Here is an 18201-nt window from a genome sequence, read left to right as displayed (position 1 = left end):
CCATTCTTCGCTCCAATTGTATGCACACCTGTTGCTGTCGGTACGTTGCTCTCCATCCAGCTGTGCATTCAGAGTGACTGACATTTTCAAGGGTCAGGGTGGCATCTTTTCTTTGTATGGTTGTTAGTATTTGTCAGTCTCGTGCATGGCTGTTTTTTCCCTTTTTTTTTTTTTTCTGATGTATTGTGCACTGTAAATGGGTAAAATAAGCATGCTTGATTGAGCGAGAGAATAATCATAGCTTTTAATTTTCCCACTTCTAACAAAGTGTCCAGAGCATATCTTTTTTCTTTTGCCTTCTGCCTTTCAGTCATTTCTTTTCTTTGTAGCCATTCCACTTTCAGTGGGTCTTTACAGAGCAGCCCTTGTCCCCATTGGTACAGTGGATGCTGGCAGATGATGGTGCATGCAAATGCGGATGTACCGTGTGATGTACTGTGGTGGTCGCCTTTCTGCTGACACCTTGATTGCAACCAAGTTTCTAGCATTAGGACAACAATGAAGTATAACACTGTGGGACACATTTTTGTTACCTACAACATGATTAGGTGTCTTTACCAACCATCATGGCACAGATGCAGTATGCTCCTGACTGATTTTCCATGCAGCCTATAGCTGGGAAGTAACTCGGGGCTTCTGAAGCGATACTGCAGTATGACTAGTGGCTTTCACCTCTTTTCCGTTTTATATTTTTCTATAAGGAACATACAACACAGGGTTCTGGCTCCCATATCTCTTGCAATTATTGTCAGCTCAGGTAACAGTCTTGCACAGAAGTTTGTAGGCGCGCCTTCACAGGTTGTTTACCAGGGCCTTACAGAGTAGTCCTCTGAGGAAAGCTGATAGGGCGTTCACTGCTTACAGCTTGGAATCCATGCTACCCCAGTGTCCACTAGCATCGGCCGAGCTTGGGCAAAAATCACAATGCAGCCTCAGTGTAGTTTTCATGATCTTATAGTTGAGCATACAGTGACTGTGGACGCAGATTTTATTTTTCAGGTCTTCACGAACAGCTCGTGCTGGACCTCTCTTGTCTGGTTTTACATTACTGAATAATTTCGTTGGACTGTATTGTTCAAGTTCTGAGCTTGTGAAATGTGCACAATACGTGTGACACTTGAAGGGTTACTGGACTTGGCACTAACCAGCAGATTCCTTAAATCGGGGATTTCAATACTGAGACATTCTTTCATGCATGGATGACAGGAGCTGCATGGTATCGAGGCGAGATACTAGGAAGCTTCTAGGGCCTGGAGGGATGAGGAACTTCCTAGGAATTGTAGGAATTGTTGTGTAGGAGGTGTAGGAGATGTAGGAATTGTGTTGAGGAGTGCATTCCCATTTCAGTATAGCTGCTGCTCATGCAGTAGCAAGCAGTCAATGAGTTCGGGCAGTTCTATGGATGTAGTAGTATCTGCCTATTATGAGCACTGTTGACAAGGGACAGAAGCAACAAAATGATTTGTGGCTTTATATACCAAATAATAGCAAACATTTTATTCTTTTTTTTTTCTTTCTTTTTTTTTTTTCTTTTTTTTAGTTTGTCTAGAAACTGATTTTTAAACATAGTGCATTACTAAAAGCATTCAGTGCTGGTGATACGTGCTGTTTAATTTTGACATTTCTTGAGAGAACTGACTTGAATAACCAGTCCGGAAACGTTCAACAAGCAACAAGGGTGCACAGGAAGTGTATGCTATGCAGTGGATATTTTGTAATACATTGGAATCTCGTTGATACGATTTTTATGAGATTGGAAATTAAAACGCGCTGTCCAAAAATAATATTAATTCCTTCAGACGCTGCTTCCATATGTGTGGACACGACCTAAATTTCATTATATCTTTACAAGGAGTGTGAATTTCCGCTTTTGAATTTGGCACCCGTAACATTTGGTCCCGTCTTGTCGAATCGTGGCACCATCTCTTGTTGCAACAGCGAAATGTGTTTGTAAACGGCAAGTAAAGTTGGATGTTGCAGCGTTTTACGCCAGGACGAATCAGTAGCTCTTATTTTTGCATGCCTCTTTCTAAACCGATGTCTAATAATACTATTTATTGTAATGGATACTTCAAGGGAATGTAGATGTTGCATGCTAGATTTCATTATCTTAGACATAGAAAAAGTGCTTCAGCGGACTTTCAGCGTTTCGCGTCCACAAATGTGGACACTGTGTCTTAATGCCAAAATTGTTAAAGTGCCACATTCTATCTGTGGCAGTTCGTTATTTGTGCAAGAGCAGTAGGTAATACACTGATTGAGTGCAGGTGTCCCAATCTTGAAGGCGTCAAGGTATTATCAGAGGAAAATATTTATTCATGCTTAATGATTAGTAAGAAATGCAAAAAATGTTGCAATATTTTCATTCATATAGCAGCTTTGAGGCTCCATGTCCATATATGTGGATGCGAATAAAATATAAACATTTTTGCACAATCTTTAATATTTGAATTCTGTCTGGCCTACTGATCATGCATAGTGCAAGAAAAAGTTTTCCTTTCAGAAAATTTAATTGGCATCTGAAGGGGTTATTATCCAAAAGAGTCCCCAAAAGGTTGCGAACGAAACATACTTAGCACAGAACTTGCTTTTATTTTTGTTTTTGTTTTGTTTCTCATGGTCCAGAAGCAAGCTTTTCGGAGACTTGTAGAAAGAAGTTACAGTTAGTATGTCGCTTAGCTCCGCACTCGAGACAAAGCTGGGAAGAGCGTCTAAAATGTGGTGCTCTGCCAACTTCGCCGAGAGCATAATCCTTGCAGGAGCTCTGGAGATAATATTGGCGTGGACCCGTTACAAAAATTTGAAGAAAAAAAAATAATAAATAAATTCTCCGGGACAAAAGTAGGAGGAGGGGTTCATTATGCAAGCCGATTGTACAGAAACATTGGTCGGGAGCGTTACTGTTACTGCAGCTACTATAACATTTTTTTGCTGCTGTTGGAGGGAAATTCGAAATATCTCGAGTATGTCATAATATTTTCATGACCATATTAATCATACAAAAATGTATTAATGCTTCTACAAGGTGTCGAGCATTAACAGGGTCAATGTATTAACAGGGTCATATCAACTAAATATTACTGTATATATGCTTTACAGCACATTGCAGCATTACAGGCTGTGATGAAACTTGACTGGAACATCATAACTCTAAATTTAGGTAAATTGGGAGCCCGAATGGATGCCTGTATTGCCACATCCCTTAGTAACATTCGAAATATTGGGTTGGGGAGTACATACATACCTAATTGGGTGAACACATGGACCTGTTTTCATGCTCTCTTCGGGTAGGCTGATTTTTTTTTTTTTTTTTTTTTGACGAATGTCATATTGTTCTGACCCTGCCTTTTTTTTATTTTCTGCTTTTAGACCTGGTGTCTGCATTTGAATTACTTTAACAGGTTGCCAATTTCTTCAACAGGACAAAAATTAGTGAGCCCCCGTTTTCCTGGATAGACGACTACTTCACGTGGACCAAGACACCGGCCTGTTGTGAAATGGACAATGCCACAATGGCCTTTTGCCCACGCAACCACACTAGTAAGTTAGTCTTGCTATGGGGAGCTCATTCAAGGAGCGATTTTGATTTCATCTTAGAATACTATAGGAACTGTGGTCTTCATAGCAGTAGGTGAGGTTGCGGCTGTTTGGTTATGCGCCGTATTTGCCATGTTATTAAGCAGTGCCTAAAGATTGTGACAAAGGGGGCTAAGCATTGCTTTCTTTTCAAAAGCCTTCAGTATAACCGAGCGGTGCTAATCTAGCAACACTTTCCACAGTTTGTAGCTAAGAAGACAAAGGCCCACAGTTGAAGTGTTCCCATTTCACCATTGTAGATTGTGGTCATTTTAATGGTGATACATTTTGGGATGTAGATGGGCTGGAAATCAGTCTTGTCAAAAGATGATTGGTGTTCTTTTTCCGAACTGTGGCTTCAGTATGCTACAGTTGAGGTAGAGGCACTAAGCTAAGGCGTGTCTCGAGTGTACTCGTGGAGCTGGATCAGATTTCACTGAGCAGTTCTTTTGGTGTGTTATTAGTTTTCCACATATCATACAGTTCTTACAGTAGGGAAATGTCATGGTCAACCAACTTAGCCGCTGAGACCTAGAAGGTAGGTTCAGGTCCTGGCAGTTGTGGCCATGTTTTGATAGAGGAGAAATGCAAGAAACAGCACGGTGTTGTGCGATGTGAGGTGGTGACATTTATTCATATCCGGAGCCTTCCACAATGGCACTTCTTTCTTATTTTCTTCTTTCACTCCCCTCTTCATATTTTCCCTCATGGTGCAGTTCGGGTGTCAACCGAGAGGCATCAGTTCCAGTGCATTTCCTTTCTTCAGAAGCAGTTTTTAGTCCTTGTATTTTACTGTAGGAAAACAAAAGCCATAAGATCATCTACAGTTGATTGGATTATTCAGGATAGCCACATTGTCACCACTTCTAGTGCTTTTTTTTTTACTCATTTTACCAGTAGTGCTCAGGTTTGAGAGGTCTGCATTGTATGTTGTAATCCCTCCTGCAGTTGCTTTTGTTTGATCACTAGTATTTGATGTGGATCCAGGGGTGATTGTTCTTCCCATAACGTTTTGTAGGTTGATACACTGGTTCCTTTCTTTCTTTCCCCAAATATCGGAATGATTCCTTTATTCACCATGTTTGTAGGGAGCAAGTCATGTGTGCCCTGCTTGTCCAAGCAGAAGCATCAGGAGCGCCCAGTGGGAGGTACATTCTCAAGGTTCCTTTTGGATTTCTTGGATGACAATCCTGATGCCACTTGCCCCAAAGGGTATGGTTTTTAGACTCCTTTACACATGGGAACCATACAAAGATGTCTCCTACATTCTGTGGGGCCTGGTTTCTTGGCACAAGTTTGTGAGTTTGATATTGGCCACAGGGGAGCTGGGTTCTGTTCGAAGCTAATAACAAGTAAATGTACTCATTTACTGACATTGCTCTGCATGCTGCAGCTGGTCTAAATTATGAAAATTACTTTACTAACTCACACTGTAACCCTGGCGTGCGAAGAATCAGTTGTCATAATTATGTAATTTATTTGTGTTTGTTTTATGTTGTGATGGTTGCTAAAGTGGTGACAATTGCATCTTCTTGTTCATAGTAAAAATCATTCTTCCTCCTGGGAGCTATATTGGTGCTTATTTGGTGACCAAAGTTGCATTTATTACAGGTACTAATCATACTTTAAAAGCTGAGCACTATTCCCCTACCTTCCACTCTTCCCTACCTTCCAGTGTCAGTAATGAAGAGAACGGCATGGCATGATTGTCTTTTGGAAGTGAATGGCATAACCTCAGAAATTTGCAACAAGAAAAAAAATTTAAAAGTGGGCTCTAGGCTGTTCAGGGCCTCAGTACACACATTGCGCTGAACGTGGTGTGGTTGCACAATCTTGTTTCGAGCTTGTGCTTCTGTTGAATTTTTTTTTTTTTTTTGTCCATTGTGGGCTGAGATGCACAGTTTGTAGATTCTAGCTGTGAATGAATTGTGAGTGAGTACCGCAAACTCACCTCTTCGTACACAAGTCAGGCTGTTTTCGTATGCACTGCATCTGTTATTGTGGTGATCTAAAAAAATGAGAGAATCGCTTGCATTGGGTTCACAGTCAGCTGGAAACATAGTGACGGGCTGCATGGTGCGGCCTTAACTGGTGTTACAAGGCCAGGATATTGCCATTTTTGGAAGTGTTGCAGGGTTTCGCCACCGTTTTAGGGAAAATTTGCAGTTTCTGGATGATTTCAGGTTCAAATAGCTAAAAGTCGGCGTGAATCGAATCATATAGCAAAAGCTGTTTGAACTCTATTTGAAGTTCCAAATATTCCCTCATCCCCACTTTATTGTGGATTGTTAAAGCTTCTTTAATAAAAATTGCCCCTTTGTGATAGTGACATGGATACATAGCTGACATAAGTGCATAAACATGGATGCAGAGAATGTAAGGACACAACAACCGCTGTCTTTGTTGTCCATGTTTGTGCGCTCATGTTAGTTACGTATTCCTACCAACTTGCCGAGATTTCTGCAGTGATGCAGATAAAGTAAATTGTAATTTGTCCTCAGTGTCCCAATAATGTTCCTCTTGTCTTTGGCTGAAAATATAACAAAATTGAGTCAAATATATCTATGTGCTCAAAGTGTGCCCATCCTTATAACAAACTTTTATTGAGGTAAAAAGGTTTTTTGTGATTCTCTTCAGCCTATGGTTACAAACAAAGGAATAATGGCCTTAATATTCACATGAGTGCAGCTGACTAGTTTCAGCTATTAATTTATTTGATCAATTTACCTTGGAAATTTCTCCTTAAACACATTGAAAAAAATATATCTTGTGGGCTAGAAAGTAGGAACATTAAAGCAGTTGAGCTGAAGAAGTGCTTCTCACTGTAAAGAGGTGTGGCATGGTGTAAGGCAAAATGGCCGCATAAGACTCCTTGAGAGGGAACACTATAGCATTAGAGTTTCCTATTACATTTTCTTTGAGTGTTTGCATCAGTTTCATTGTTGCATTTGTCTGCACATCACCCTACGCCCAGTGGGGATTGAGGTAGGGCCCCAAACTTTTTGCTTGGGCCATGCACCATTTTTTAATTTAACTCCTGTGGGTGGCTTATATTGTAGTGGTGGCTTTACCAATATGGTGTAAACTGCAAAACTGTACTGTAAAAAGCTGCTCTCTTAAATTGTTCAAGGATAAGACATATGCAAGATACCTTTTTTTTAATCAGTTTCGCTGCTCACCTGTGCAAGTAACTCTTCCGCATGTAGCTGTTGTTATGGATGCTCGTTACTCCGGTATGGTACTGTACATTGAAATAAATTTTTCTTGCCTCTTTTTTTTTTCTCTCACAATTAGTGGTCATGCAGCCTTTGCAAATGCTGTACAAGTCTACAATAAGAACACCTCACAGATTGGAGGTGAGTTGTTTGCTCTTTGATATTGTCTATCTTTGTTTGTCTTATCATGTTTTGAAAATTGAACTTGTGACCTTTTTAAGGAACGATAACTGTAATAGTGCAGTTTCAGCAGCATTGGTCGCCCTTGCCCTTCTCTATTTCAAACATTAAACCACTTTTGTAAGCATTGCAGGTCGTTGATGTTTTTCCTGGAGCTTTACAGAAAGAAGGGGAGAGATTACTGCACGGTTGCTTGTTACGCTCAGTAAAGGTTGTCTTATGACGAACAGAAAAAGTCTCTAAATGAAGTGGTCATTGCTGATTGTGATTTGGGTGTAGCACGTTTTCTTGAGACTGCCTGGCCACGATGGCCTCTTTTCGATGGCTGTGAAACTCAAGCTACTTGTGCCTGTGTACTGTGCGATGCCATAGCATGTTAACAAGCCTCAGGAGTTTAAAATTTCCGGAGCTCTCCACCATGGAATTTCTCATAGCCTGAGTCGCTTTGACATGTTAGACGATATAAACCAAACTGTCCTCACTGTTGTTTTATTGGGGCTATTGCCTGCCTCTGGAAAATAGCTGATAGCCTACACTAGTGCGTCATACCCTGAAAGGCGGAGCTTAAGTTTCCCCCCATAATTTTCACATATCTGCACTGTCCTCACCATCCCTGCTTTTTATTTGAAACTCTTTGCAGCTACGCAGTTCATGACCTACCACACAGCCCTGGCAAACTCTGAGGATTTCACACTGGCACTCAAAATGGCACGGTTTGTGGCTGACAATGTCACACATGAATTGCAAGCTTTCTCTTCGGCTCATAATGCAACAGTGTTTCCCTACAGGTTTGTGTTTATTTCTGCTTGTTTGCATAATTTTGTGTTGCACTTTTTTTAAAGCTTTATAGGCAAATGCGGCATAGGATGAGGTAGCAGTTGCTATGGTTGCCTCACAGTATTTTCTCCTTAATTTTTATTGCAGTGCTAGCCTAATGCTATGAACAGAATTTATTCAATGTTGAGTTCGTCTCTTTTTTGTCAGCCTTTTTCCACAGATTACGATGAACAGTCAGCTGCAGTTTGTACTGATACTGATAAATTTCAATTATTTGAATCTTGTGCAGGAAATCAAAGCAGAGTGTTGTCTCATTTAACATAACTTGTGGCTCTCATCGATTTTTTCTGTGCAGAGGTCTCACTGCCATATTTCTTTTCAGAACCTGCGCTTGTTCAACATAGGATCATCTTTGCCCTAATTTCCGGGTGCTTTCGATAACATTGAAATACAAAAGCTCCGAGTAGTTGCTTAGCAGTGTATGGTCAAACTGATTCGCGCTCACTCTAGCTATTATGCTTTCTCTCCAGCTGCGCGCTAAGGTTCACTTGTGTGTCTACTGCTGTTCTTGCTTTCTCGCAGTATATTCCACGTGTTCTACGAGCAGTACCTCACCATAGAAACCGAGTCGGCGGTGCACTTGAGCATTTCGCTGCTGGGCATCTTCGGCATCACCTTCCTGCTGCTGGACCTGAACCTGAAAGCAGCCATCATCATCTGTTTCACCATTGTCATGATTCTTGTCGACCTGCTGGGCATCATGTACTTCTGGGACATTGCACTTAACGCTATCTCGCTCGTCAACCTGGTCATGGTGAGTACTTTGTAGGCATGCTGCAAGCTTAGATTCATTGGCTTGCACTGAGCACTGAGTATTGTATGCCTGACAAAGCTGTCTGGAAAACACCACAGCAGGAAATGTATACTTCAATTTATGTCCAGTACCTTGTGGCAGGTGTGGCCATATCTCACACAAGGCCATCAGGCTAACGAGGAACTTGAGAGTCGCTTGATTAATTCAGAGAGAAAGGAACAAAGGATGAGTGGTTGTTGTTATTTATATTTGCTTCTTACATGCCACTGCCTCTCTACTCCCCCCCCCCCCCCCCCCCCCCCCCTTCCAGCCTCCCAAGTCACAAGGAAGCAAATTGTCTTGAATAAGTACTTTTGGCTAACTCTTAAAATCCTCTTTTAGCATGTGTCCCAGAAAATTTAGATGCGCAAACGTGAATACTGGAGTGGGTAAAAATAACCACAGTTGCTTTCTTTGAGGATGTTACATTTTATTTCAATATGCTTTTTGGAAACCTTGAAGGCAGTATGTTGGCATATTTGAGGGGCATTAATTTTAGTGCGAGGTTTTCCAGCAAGCAGCATCAGTCAGTGTTGGCGCATGCATTTTGCATGCTAAAAAAACAACAACAAGAAACTTCTGCATTCTAGCTTTGTGGGGTTTCGAAAAAAAAGGCTCGTTCCTTTAACTAGCTCCATTAGCACTGACGGGCATATTTTAATATTATGCGTGCAAGATTTGTTTCAAGGTCTTTCCATCCTTTTTTTAAATATGGGGCAGTATATTGACCCCTACCGGCCTGAAGAATGCCGCACTTCAGTTTCGATTTCGTCTTCATGCAGGCGGTTGGCATATCAGTAGAGTTCTGCTCTCATATTGTCCGGGCTTTCCTCGTGAGTGGACAGCCCTGCCGTGTGATGCGGTCGCAGGAATCTCTTGCTACCATGGGCAGCTCTGTGAGTACTTGTTTTCTCTTAAACAGAATACTGTTTTGTCTTTTCTTTTCATACAGAATTAAGCCTCTTCTTTTATGCATAGCTGATGTGGCGTGATCTCTATGCTGTGTGCCTTCATTGTTATTTTTTCTTTTTTTCCATTCCATGGTTTGGAGATAAATGTTAGTGTACTGTATAAATGCGTGTAAAGGCCGCACTCCCTATTTCCCGAAGCAGATATTAAAAAAGAAAAAAGAAAATCCGTCTAATGGCTGCACCCAAACTTTCCACCACCCATGCCGGAATAGCTTTCAAAATACACACGCACAGGAACTTCCAGATGCTTCCCACGAATGGCGGCCAAAGTCGCGGGTCATCATCACTATCATATTTTCTCTCTGCCGCGAGCTTCCGCAATCCATATCGGCATCGCCAGCCTCGGTTAAACTCTATGCCCGGCTACAGTGTTCTAGAAGGCTGGCTTAGATATGCGACTGTCAAAGGCACCTGAGTAGTGGCGGCATGGCTGGCGTGGTCGCATGTTGTAGTTGCGACTCTTGTGGGCTCTCCGCTTTATTTTTCTTGAATTGCCGTCGAGCGTTGTCATTCTAACATGATGGGCAAACATATTACTACCTATAGCGTGTTGCACAATTAGAGGCGCACTGTAGAATGCTTCTCTCAACTAAACCGTGCATTTTTTCGCAGTACTCGCGGCATGTCTCGGCAACCGCGCTGCGCAACAGAGCAGACGTCCAAACTTTGAACAGCCGGCGACGCATTGCTTCTTTAAAATTTTTTTACCTTCTCTATCATGACTGTATTAATATCAACAAACAAGAATACTTAAAACCACCATACAAACATTCAGCCAGAACAAACCATGACAGGACGATTAGGCCATTTATCACCCGCTGTAACACGTTTAAACATTCCTTCTTTCCGTCCATCATAGAAGTCTGGAATAATCTGCCACTCGACATTGTCTCCTCCACATCTGCAAATGAATTCATCACCAAGGTGGAAATATTTTTTCCCAGCAAACTGCAACAATGTGAGCAGAGGCATTTATGCGGATTGCCCTAGCAAATCACGGAGTGCTTTGAGTGTATTTCATGTGCATAGATTGTCGGTACGAAAATGTTCCCTGTTATTCCTTTGTTGTTGTTTTTTTTTTTTGTCTTCTAGGATATATTGTACACTGTCTGTGAAATTGTGACTTTTTTTTGCCCACTCCTGTATGAGCCTGTCAAAAGGCTTACAGTATAAATAAATAAAAAACCACGGAATCCTCGCAGGTCAAATTTCGCACAGAAATGGCATTTTGTCGTTAGTATTTTTTAATGCCAAGTTTGCCTGATTCAATGAAAAGAAGTCTGATGTTCTTACTGTGTGCGGCGGCGGCGAAGCAAAAGAAACCATTGCCCCAATGACAACACCGGTGGCGCCATCTTGTGCAATAATCTTCCGTCGCCTCTTGTTTTGTTGTGACAGGTTGGGGGAAACAGCACAAGATGTCACTTCTTGTGTTAGCATTGGGATGATGGTTTCTTTTGCTTCGCCGCCGCCGCATATAGTAAGAACATCAGACTTCTTTTGATTGAATCAGGCAAGTACCCCAAACAAATTTCGTATTAAAGAATACTAACGATAAAATCCCATGTCTGTGTGAAATTTGAACTGCGAGGATTCCATGGTTTAGCTGAGAGAAGCATTCTACAGCACGCCTCTAATTGTGCAATGCGCTGTACACGGCAGGCATTAAACTGAAAGTAATGGAGCTCGGAGTCGAAAGACTTCGCGAGTGACAATTGAATGGGAAATAAATGCCACACATTCACTGATTAGTCTGTTCTTACTTGAAAAAAAAAAAAATTGTTTTTCGTATGTTGCATGTATGGTCCGCACCTCGAAAATTGGCCCTCGAATCTGGAAAAAAAAGTGCTGCCCTTACACACTTTTATACGATACATTTTTTGATTTAGTAAAATTTTGTCTGGCAAAATATTCTAGTACATAATTTAATGACTAAAAGCTCGGTAACTTCAAATGTGCTTGCCAGTTTATTGGTTGTCTCTTTGTCAGATATTGATTTCACTTGCTCAGTCTACAAGGCATTGAAACAGTGACTATAAAGGTGGCCCTGGTGTATTGATTGGTAACTTGATTTGCCAGCTGCAGGTAGTACTAAGGCTTGAAAGAATTGTCAGGCTAATCTGGCTATTGCCATGCCTTTTCGATGTGCAGGGATTAGCTGGTTACGATATTTCTTGCTGGCACTGGCAGAAAAAATGGTGCTGATGTATAATTACAGTAGACTCTTTCAAGTTCATCTTATCAGAAGTATATCTCTTTATAACTTTATCTAAACAGAAGAGCCCCTAAAAACATTATAGTATGAACATGCCAAGCGTGTCCAAATACAGCATAGACGCGATGGTGTCCTGCTTTTTCCACACCGCAAGAAAGCTTCTCCCCAAGAAGTTAGCTGTCTTACGTCTGCAAGACAGCTTTTCTGTTCTTCTCTGCAACGGTGTACAGAAGCCATCTTGTGGGAGTGCGCTTTCTTGCGCCGGAGCATATGCCACATAGATCTTTTTTTCGCTACAGCGCCATGCGAACATCCCATGAACGCCGTTATGTGAGGTTGCCGTGGTTCCGGGGTGCTGTGAAATTTCAAATTAACCAAAGAACGCACAAAACAGAACTTCTTTAGAGTTCTTTTCTTGTTTTGTTTTTATATATTGAGTTGCATGAGAAACCAGCCAATGATCTAACATTGTTCACCTTGTCCGAGAATTTGATCCAAGATGGATGACCGAACAAGCCAAGCATCAACAGTGTGCAATAGGCATAAGCATTCGGCACTTAGCTGATGTCATAACTCCTAAAGCATAAGCTGTGTACCTCGAGCATTCAAGCAGTGGAATCTGACCTGGCTTTTGAGGGCAGCCTCCACACTGCAACCTAGTGATGGCAAATGACAGGGCCCACAACGTACATGTGTATTTGCAGGTGCTGTCAGGCATTACGCTGACGAAGTTTGGCGGTGTCGTGGTCCTAGCCTTTTCCAAGTCGCAGCTGTTCCGGGTGTTCTACTTCCGCATGTACCTGTCCATCGTGCTGGTGGGCGCAGCACATGGGCTAGTCTTCCTACCTGTCCTACTGAGCTACATAGGTGTGTAGTGGGCTTAGTTGAGTAGTTTGTGCATGTATGTGTGTATTCGTGACATGGAAAGAGTGCAATCGTAAGACATTCTCGCATTGTGCAAATGGTATGAATTTATGTTGCAGTCTCATAAGATTAATTGGTCCATTCACCTTGTATAAAGGAGAGAAGAATATGTTCTCAAGAGTAGTAATTGTCCAAGAGAATATGTCTTCAAGAGGGAAGCTCTAGGTGATATTGAGATATTGATGGGCGGCTTAACATTCACCTATTTTAAATGAAATTTCTAAAATTCATTCAGACCTTATTAGCTCTCTGATGCTGTTTTGATGAGAGCATAGTTAGTGTGAAGCAGACCATAGGTTGTTTACATTTTTACGAATACATTTTTTTCTATTAAGGGAGATAATTTCATGAGCATCAAGACCATGCTCCTTGGCTGCCCTAAACCTTAAATCAAGATGTGAGGGATGTTTGCAACCTTGAATGAATACATTATATTTTATACTTCTATTAAAATGCTATTGCAGCTTCTGCATTGGTGCTACAGTTATTGCCACTTGTCACCTTGTGAGAGGGTGTGCCAAAATATTTAGGAGATTTCTACAGTGCTTATTGAGCAATTTGGTTACCACTTTGCAGTTTACAATACAGTTGCCACTTGACTTCTCGGACTTGGTGGGACTCAGAAAAATGGTTCGACTTACTGAACTGTCTGAAAATTTGATGTACTAACTATTGTTTCACTAAGATAAAATTTTTTGAAAAATATCAGTAATTTTTCTTTCTACCAATGTTTTGCCCACAAGCGATATTAGCTTATGTATGATTCTGGATCATCCTTTCTTCATGTGAGGATTAGAAGCGTGTGCGGCAATGTTGCAAACCATATCACCACTTTATACAAGCATTCTTCATTCAAGATGAGGATAGAGAGCAATGCTGTGGCTACATAGGACCACGGTGTTCGGATTCTCTAAAAGAAGCGCTGTTTGTGCTGGTGGCATCGGACGGCATCTGTGTACACAGGTGGCAAGGAGTTGGCCTTACTATGGCAGAGATACTCTTTTGTTACTTTTCTTTTTTCGTCTGAAAAAAGTCTGAAAAACCAAACTTTTGGTCTCGACATAGCTCAAAATATTGATTGTGACTCGTGAGTAATGTACAAGCCCCTATGAGCTGTATGCTAGTTCTGCGACATATTCCAAAATCACACACTATTTGACGCACTAGTTCAGATATTTGGAGCCTGAAAAGTTAATGTGCTACTGTAGCGCCATAAGCCTTATGAAATTCAATCAAATGTTGCTTTTGCAGGGTTTTAACAGTGCAGCACCCATATTTAAGAGTGTGCATCTCAAATATTGAGATGCAAAGGAAACAAGTTCTCTTTCTCGTAGGCAAGGTTAGAGGTTGCTCCCAAGCACTAAGTGGCATTGATGTATAGGCAGACCATCAGACCAGCCTGAGAGCTTTATTGTCAGGACGAGAAGAATGAGTATCATAGCATTTGAAGTTTTCTTTTGTAAACTATGTGCTGTCAACCTCACTTACTTTTTTTTTTTTTTTTTCCAGGGCCATTCAAGTCCAAGCCTCATACATCACCACCTCAGTGAATGCCCAGTGCCTGGCTAATCTATATAGCCTCATCTTGCCGCTCTGCACAGAGAGCTATGTTTTTATTGTACAAATGATATATGTAGATTAGGATTTTGTTGCCACACAGAGAATGTTGATCTAGTGACTACTTTTTCATTGTTTTCCAGCATATTTGTTCCTTTTATTTGCTGAAGTAACAATTTTATTGTAAGGATCTCAACTGCTCATGACACTTCTTAGATTAGTTAATATAAGAGGGCATTTTTGTGTGACACCTTTTCCTAACCAGGGGATTTGAAACGTAGTGGCACGCTTCGTGTACAGATACTTAAAAATGTACGGGTAGCGTGTTCGCACTTTTTCACCGCTGAAAATTGAATGAGCATGTGTGCCTGGGACACCGAGTTCAAACCGAAGTGTTAGGCTGCACATAGCTAAATTATGTGCTGAGAACAGAATTTGTTTCTTTTTTTTTTACAGCTCCTTGGTTGTATAATCTCAGGTCTTCTGGTTAGCATGCTTACTCACATGACGTTTTATGCAATAAAGTTGTTGAACTGTTATTCTTTTATTGCATTTGTATTTGTACCAAATTTTCTCACACATATCTAGGGATCAGAGTCAGTTTTTCCTACAGTTGAATCGTTTGTAAGCATGCAGTGGCCTTGAGCTGGCAGTTATCGGGGTGTTGCTGGTGCTATGCACAGGCATGGTTTTCTTCAGTCCGCTACCTTGTATCTGTAGACCGTCGAATAGGCTATACTCTGTACGTAGGTTGTGCGGTCACTGTTATGGACAGTAGGGTGTTTCTTTGTTCATTCATCTCTTCCCGCACAGCTGTTGCAATGAGTACTCATGAATTAGGGTGAGGTTTAGAGACACCTGCGCAGATGCCTCAATTGCCCTCGGTTGTGCAGCTGCATAAGCATGAAAGGTTCATGTGGGTTCAAAATTGCTGCTACTAAAACAAATTTTCAGTGCCTTTTGAATTTGGAATCTTTTAATTACACTTGTTTTATGTGCAGAGCGATGAAAAATGTCTTGAGACGTATGTCTTAACCATACACTGTTAAACTTGTGCTACCTTGAAAGCTGCCTGCTTTTTTCTTTCCTTAAAATTCGAAGTCAGTGGTATTTATTTTTCTCCACCTGCATTTTGTGGTAACTCTTTCTCAAATAGGAGTCTCCCATAGCCTAAGTCGCTTTCGGACGTTAAACCCCAGAGCCAAACCAATCTTTCTCAAATAGGGGTCCCCAATACCCCAGGGGTTCCGCAAAGCAGTTTCAGGGGTCCTCTAAAACCCACACCCACAGACACATGAAAAAAAAAAGGTGGGGGAGAAAGGTTGCGCGATAGCTAGACAGTTTTGCGGGGTTAAAAATTAAGCACGGAGGTTTTCACAGCATACTTTAGTTTCTCAAAGCGAAAGAAACGCGAGAGAAGTGCGGGAACCAAGAGCGCGAGCAAGAGAAAGAGAGGCAGTGAGGGAGCAAGCGTTTACGGCATTTGTTGATGCTGCCGTCGGCTTGAGTGGACTTGTCAAATCACGAGCGCCGGATTTGGTTGAGCTGCTGGACGGGGCTGCAATGCAGAACCTCTCGGGTGTCCGTCGAGTGAGCGGCGCTCTGTTCAGAGGAGTAGAATCTCTTGTACCGAGTGTCGCCTCTTCCCCATGTCCTCTGCAGTCCGTGCCGCACTGGCTTATCAATCCGCGTTGTTAACCTCTACTCAGTACCAATTTCGCAAGCTGCTCCCGGAACTGCGGCAGCAGACTGCACAAAATCGATTGCTTCCCTCCCACCTCAGTCTTAAATGTCCACCACTTTACCATGAACTACTGGCCACAAGGGGTCTCGACACATCCATGGCTGAGAACCACTGATGTAACGCACAATGTGAAAGCTGTGATTCCTTTTTTTTTTATTTCAAATACTGCTGACCATGTATACTCTCAAACACCGTTCAAGACATGAAATGACGAATATATGCAGATAACATGCTTTAGTTCCATGTCATTCGATGCTGTATGCTATCTCCTTGTACGGAGTAATCTGGGTGCATATTTTCACTTCTAATTAAAGTAACGAAGAGAAGTGAATCAGTGTTTTCATGTGAATTTTGAAGCAAGTAGAGAGCCCATGAATATTTACCAAAGCTAGAAAAGCGCGCGACGAATAGGTATACCGCATATGTCCTCTTTGCAAAGCACAAATATTTAAGCTAGCTGTATTAACACTGATAATATCTGCAATCAAAAATGATGTGCGAGAAGAAAATCGAGAGAACATGCGCGACGGTGCCCCACCATGCCCGTCCCGCCAGCGTGAGTGAGCGCACCCAGAGTGAGTACAGTACTCCCCACCCCTGGCACGCAGGCATAGGAAAATGTGCTCCCAACAACATTTTTTAGAATCTAAAAACATTGGCTCCCAAAGTGGTGGTGTTGCTGGATGGATGGATGGAATATAGGAGCGTCCCCTTTGAAACGCTCATTTTTTTGCCTATTTCTTAATTATTATCACATGGCGTATGCTGCATCATTGGTATTAGTCATTGCAAGTGATAGTTTATACAGCTCGTTCGGTTGAAAAGCTGCTGGCGTATTTAGTAGTAGGAGTCTCACACATGTCTGTAATATTGGGGGCTGCATAAAAAAAATCGTAGCATTGTAATTTTTGGCTCTAGTGATGGATAATTGAGATTGTTGTGTAACAGGTGATGACAAGTTAATGAAATCAATGTAATTATTGAATATTTGATTAATTAAATAAATGAAAAAAATTAGGAAAAATGAATTTAAAGGTGTCAAAATATTCAGAATGAAAAGCTAATGCTCGACGACGCAAAGTATCGGTGTATATTTAAAAAAATAAATAAAAATTTTAAATAAAATAGTAAGGAGCCTGTGTGCTGTTTGTTGTCAGAGCCCGTTAAAAACCCCAGTGTGGTCGAAATTTGCGGAGCCCTCCACTACGGCGTCTTTGATAGCCTGAGTCATTTTTAGACGTTAAACCCCATAAACCAAACCAAAAATAAAAAGTACAAACCATCATCGATTTGTGTGTGAAACACAATCACGTCATACGGTTAACGGCTGAGCTTGATTGCCCTCTTAATCTTTGGTATAAGCTTGAAATACGGAACATTAAGCGCTACGAATTGAGCACCAATGGCATACTCGGTGAATATGTTCTGAGCTGTCGAATATGAAGAGTACGCGTTATTGTTTTTATATGACATCCTTGTATAAGTATTCGTGTTCTCTGTGGAATGAAAGCTAATGGCATGTGAGACGCAATTTTCTGGGACAGTGGTATCTACCACTGAAAAACCTTGGAAGATAAGAGTCATGTTTTCTATCCATTGAGGTATCACCCACTGAATTGTCTGTGAGGCAGCGGAACTGTTAGATCTGAAAAGAACCTAGGCTGAGAAGCTGGCCTGAAGAAGCTAGTCTCGTATTTTGGTTCTGACGCCAGGTTTGTACTTGGAGTTTTATGAGAACTGGCATTGCAGGTGCACAGCTGGCTGTGATAACACAGATGATGCTAAAGCAGTGCACGTGATGCGCATGTGTAAATAAACAGTGTTAACACATTCGAAACAATGTTAAGAAACCCTAAAACAAATTTTAAAGCATTATTGTTTCTTTGTACCGCTCCCCGCCTTATTGGGCAGGAATGCTAACAAGGTTAGCACTTGCTAAGGAATTAGTCTTGGAAGCTAATAGCACATTTAGGACAACGGCAAAAACTAACGCTTGCTCACATTTGTTTATTCATAGGTATAATCATCCCATTGAAAGTTTGAGCTTTTCTTTCTAGACGGAAGATACCTTTGCAAAGCCTGAACTTAAGCTGCGGTGGTCTTGATGTAAATTATTGTGAAGTAAGCTCATGCACTAGTGGGGCAATAGCTAATGTTTCGACCTCTTCAACCACGGGTTGGAAGAACAT

General features: G+C 41.5%; 1 protein-coding gene across 1 annotated transcript in view; it reads left to right on the top strand.

Annotated features, from left to right (window-relative positions):
* Positions 1–14807, top strand: part of LOC146190389 (NPC intracellular cholesterol transporter 1-like) — a 61962-nt gene extending 47155 nt beyond the window's left edge. Inside the window, exons 18-25 of the mRNA XM_084600864.1 lie at positions 3422–3540; positions 4665–4788; positions 6871–6932; positions 7612–7759; positions 8331–8562; positions 9384–9497; positions 12492–12654; positions 14221–14807. Of these exons, the coding sequence (XP_084456990.1) occupies positions 3422–3540; positions 4665–4788; positions 6871–6932; positions 7612–7759; positions 8331–8562; positions 9384–9497; positions 12492–12654; positions 14221–14261 (1003 nt within the window). The 3' untranslated portion in view covers positions 14262–14807. The remainder of the gene's footprint in view (positions 1–3421; positions 3541–4664; positions 4789–6870; positions 6933–7611; positions 7760–8330; positions 8563–9383; positions 9498–12491; positions 12655–14220) is intronic.
* Positions 14808–18201: the final 3394 nt, after the last annotated feature.

This window comes from Amblyomma maculatum, chromosome 4 (genome assembly GCF_055883805.1).
Source record: "Amblyomma maculatum isolate TAMU_Amacu chromosome 4, ASM5588380v1, whole genome shotgun sequence".
Lineage (NCBI taxonomy): Eukaryota > Metazoa > Arthropoda > Arachnida > Ixodida > Ixodidae > Amblyomma > Amblyomma maculatum.
Note: the sequence above shows the minus strand (reverse complement) of the source record. Positions and strands in the feature narration are given on the sequence as shown.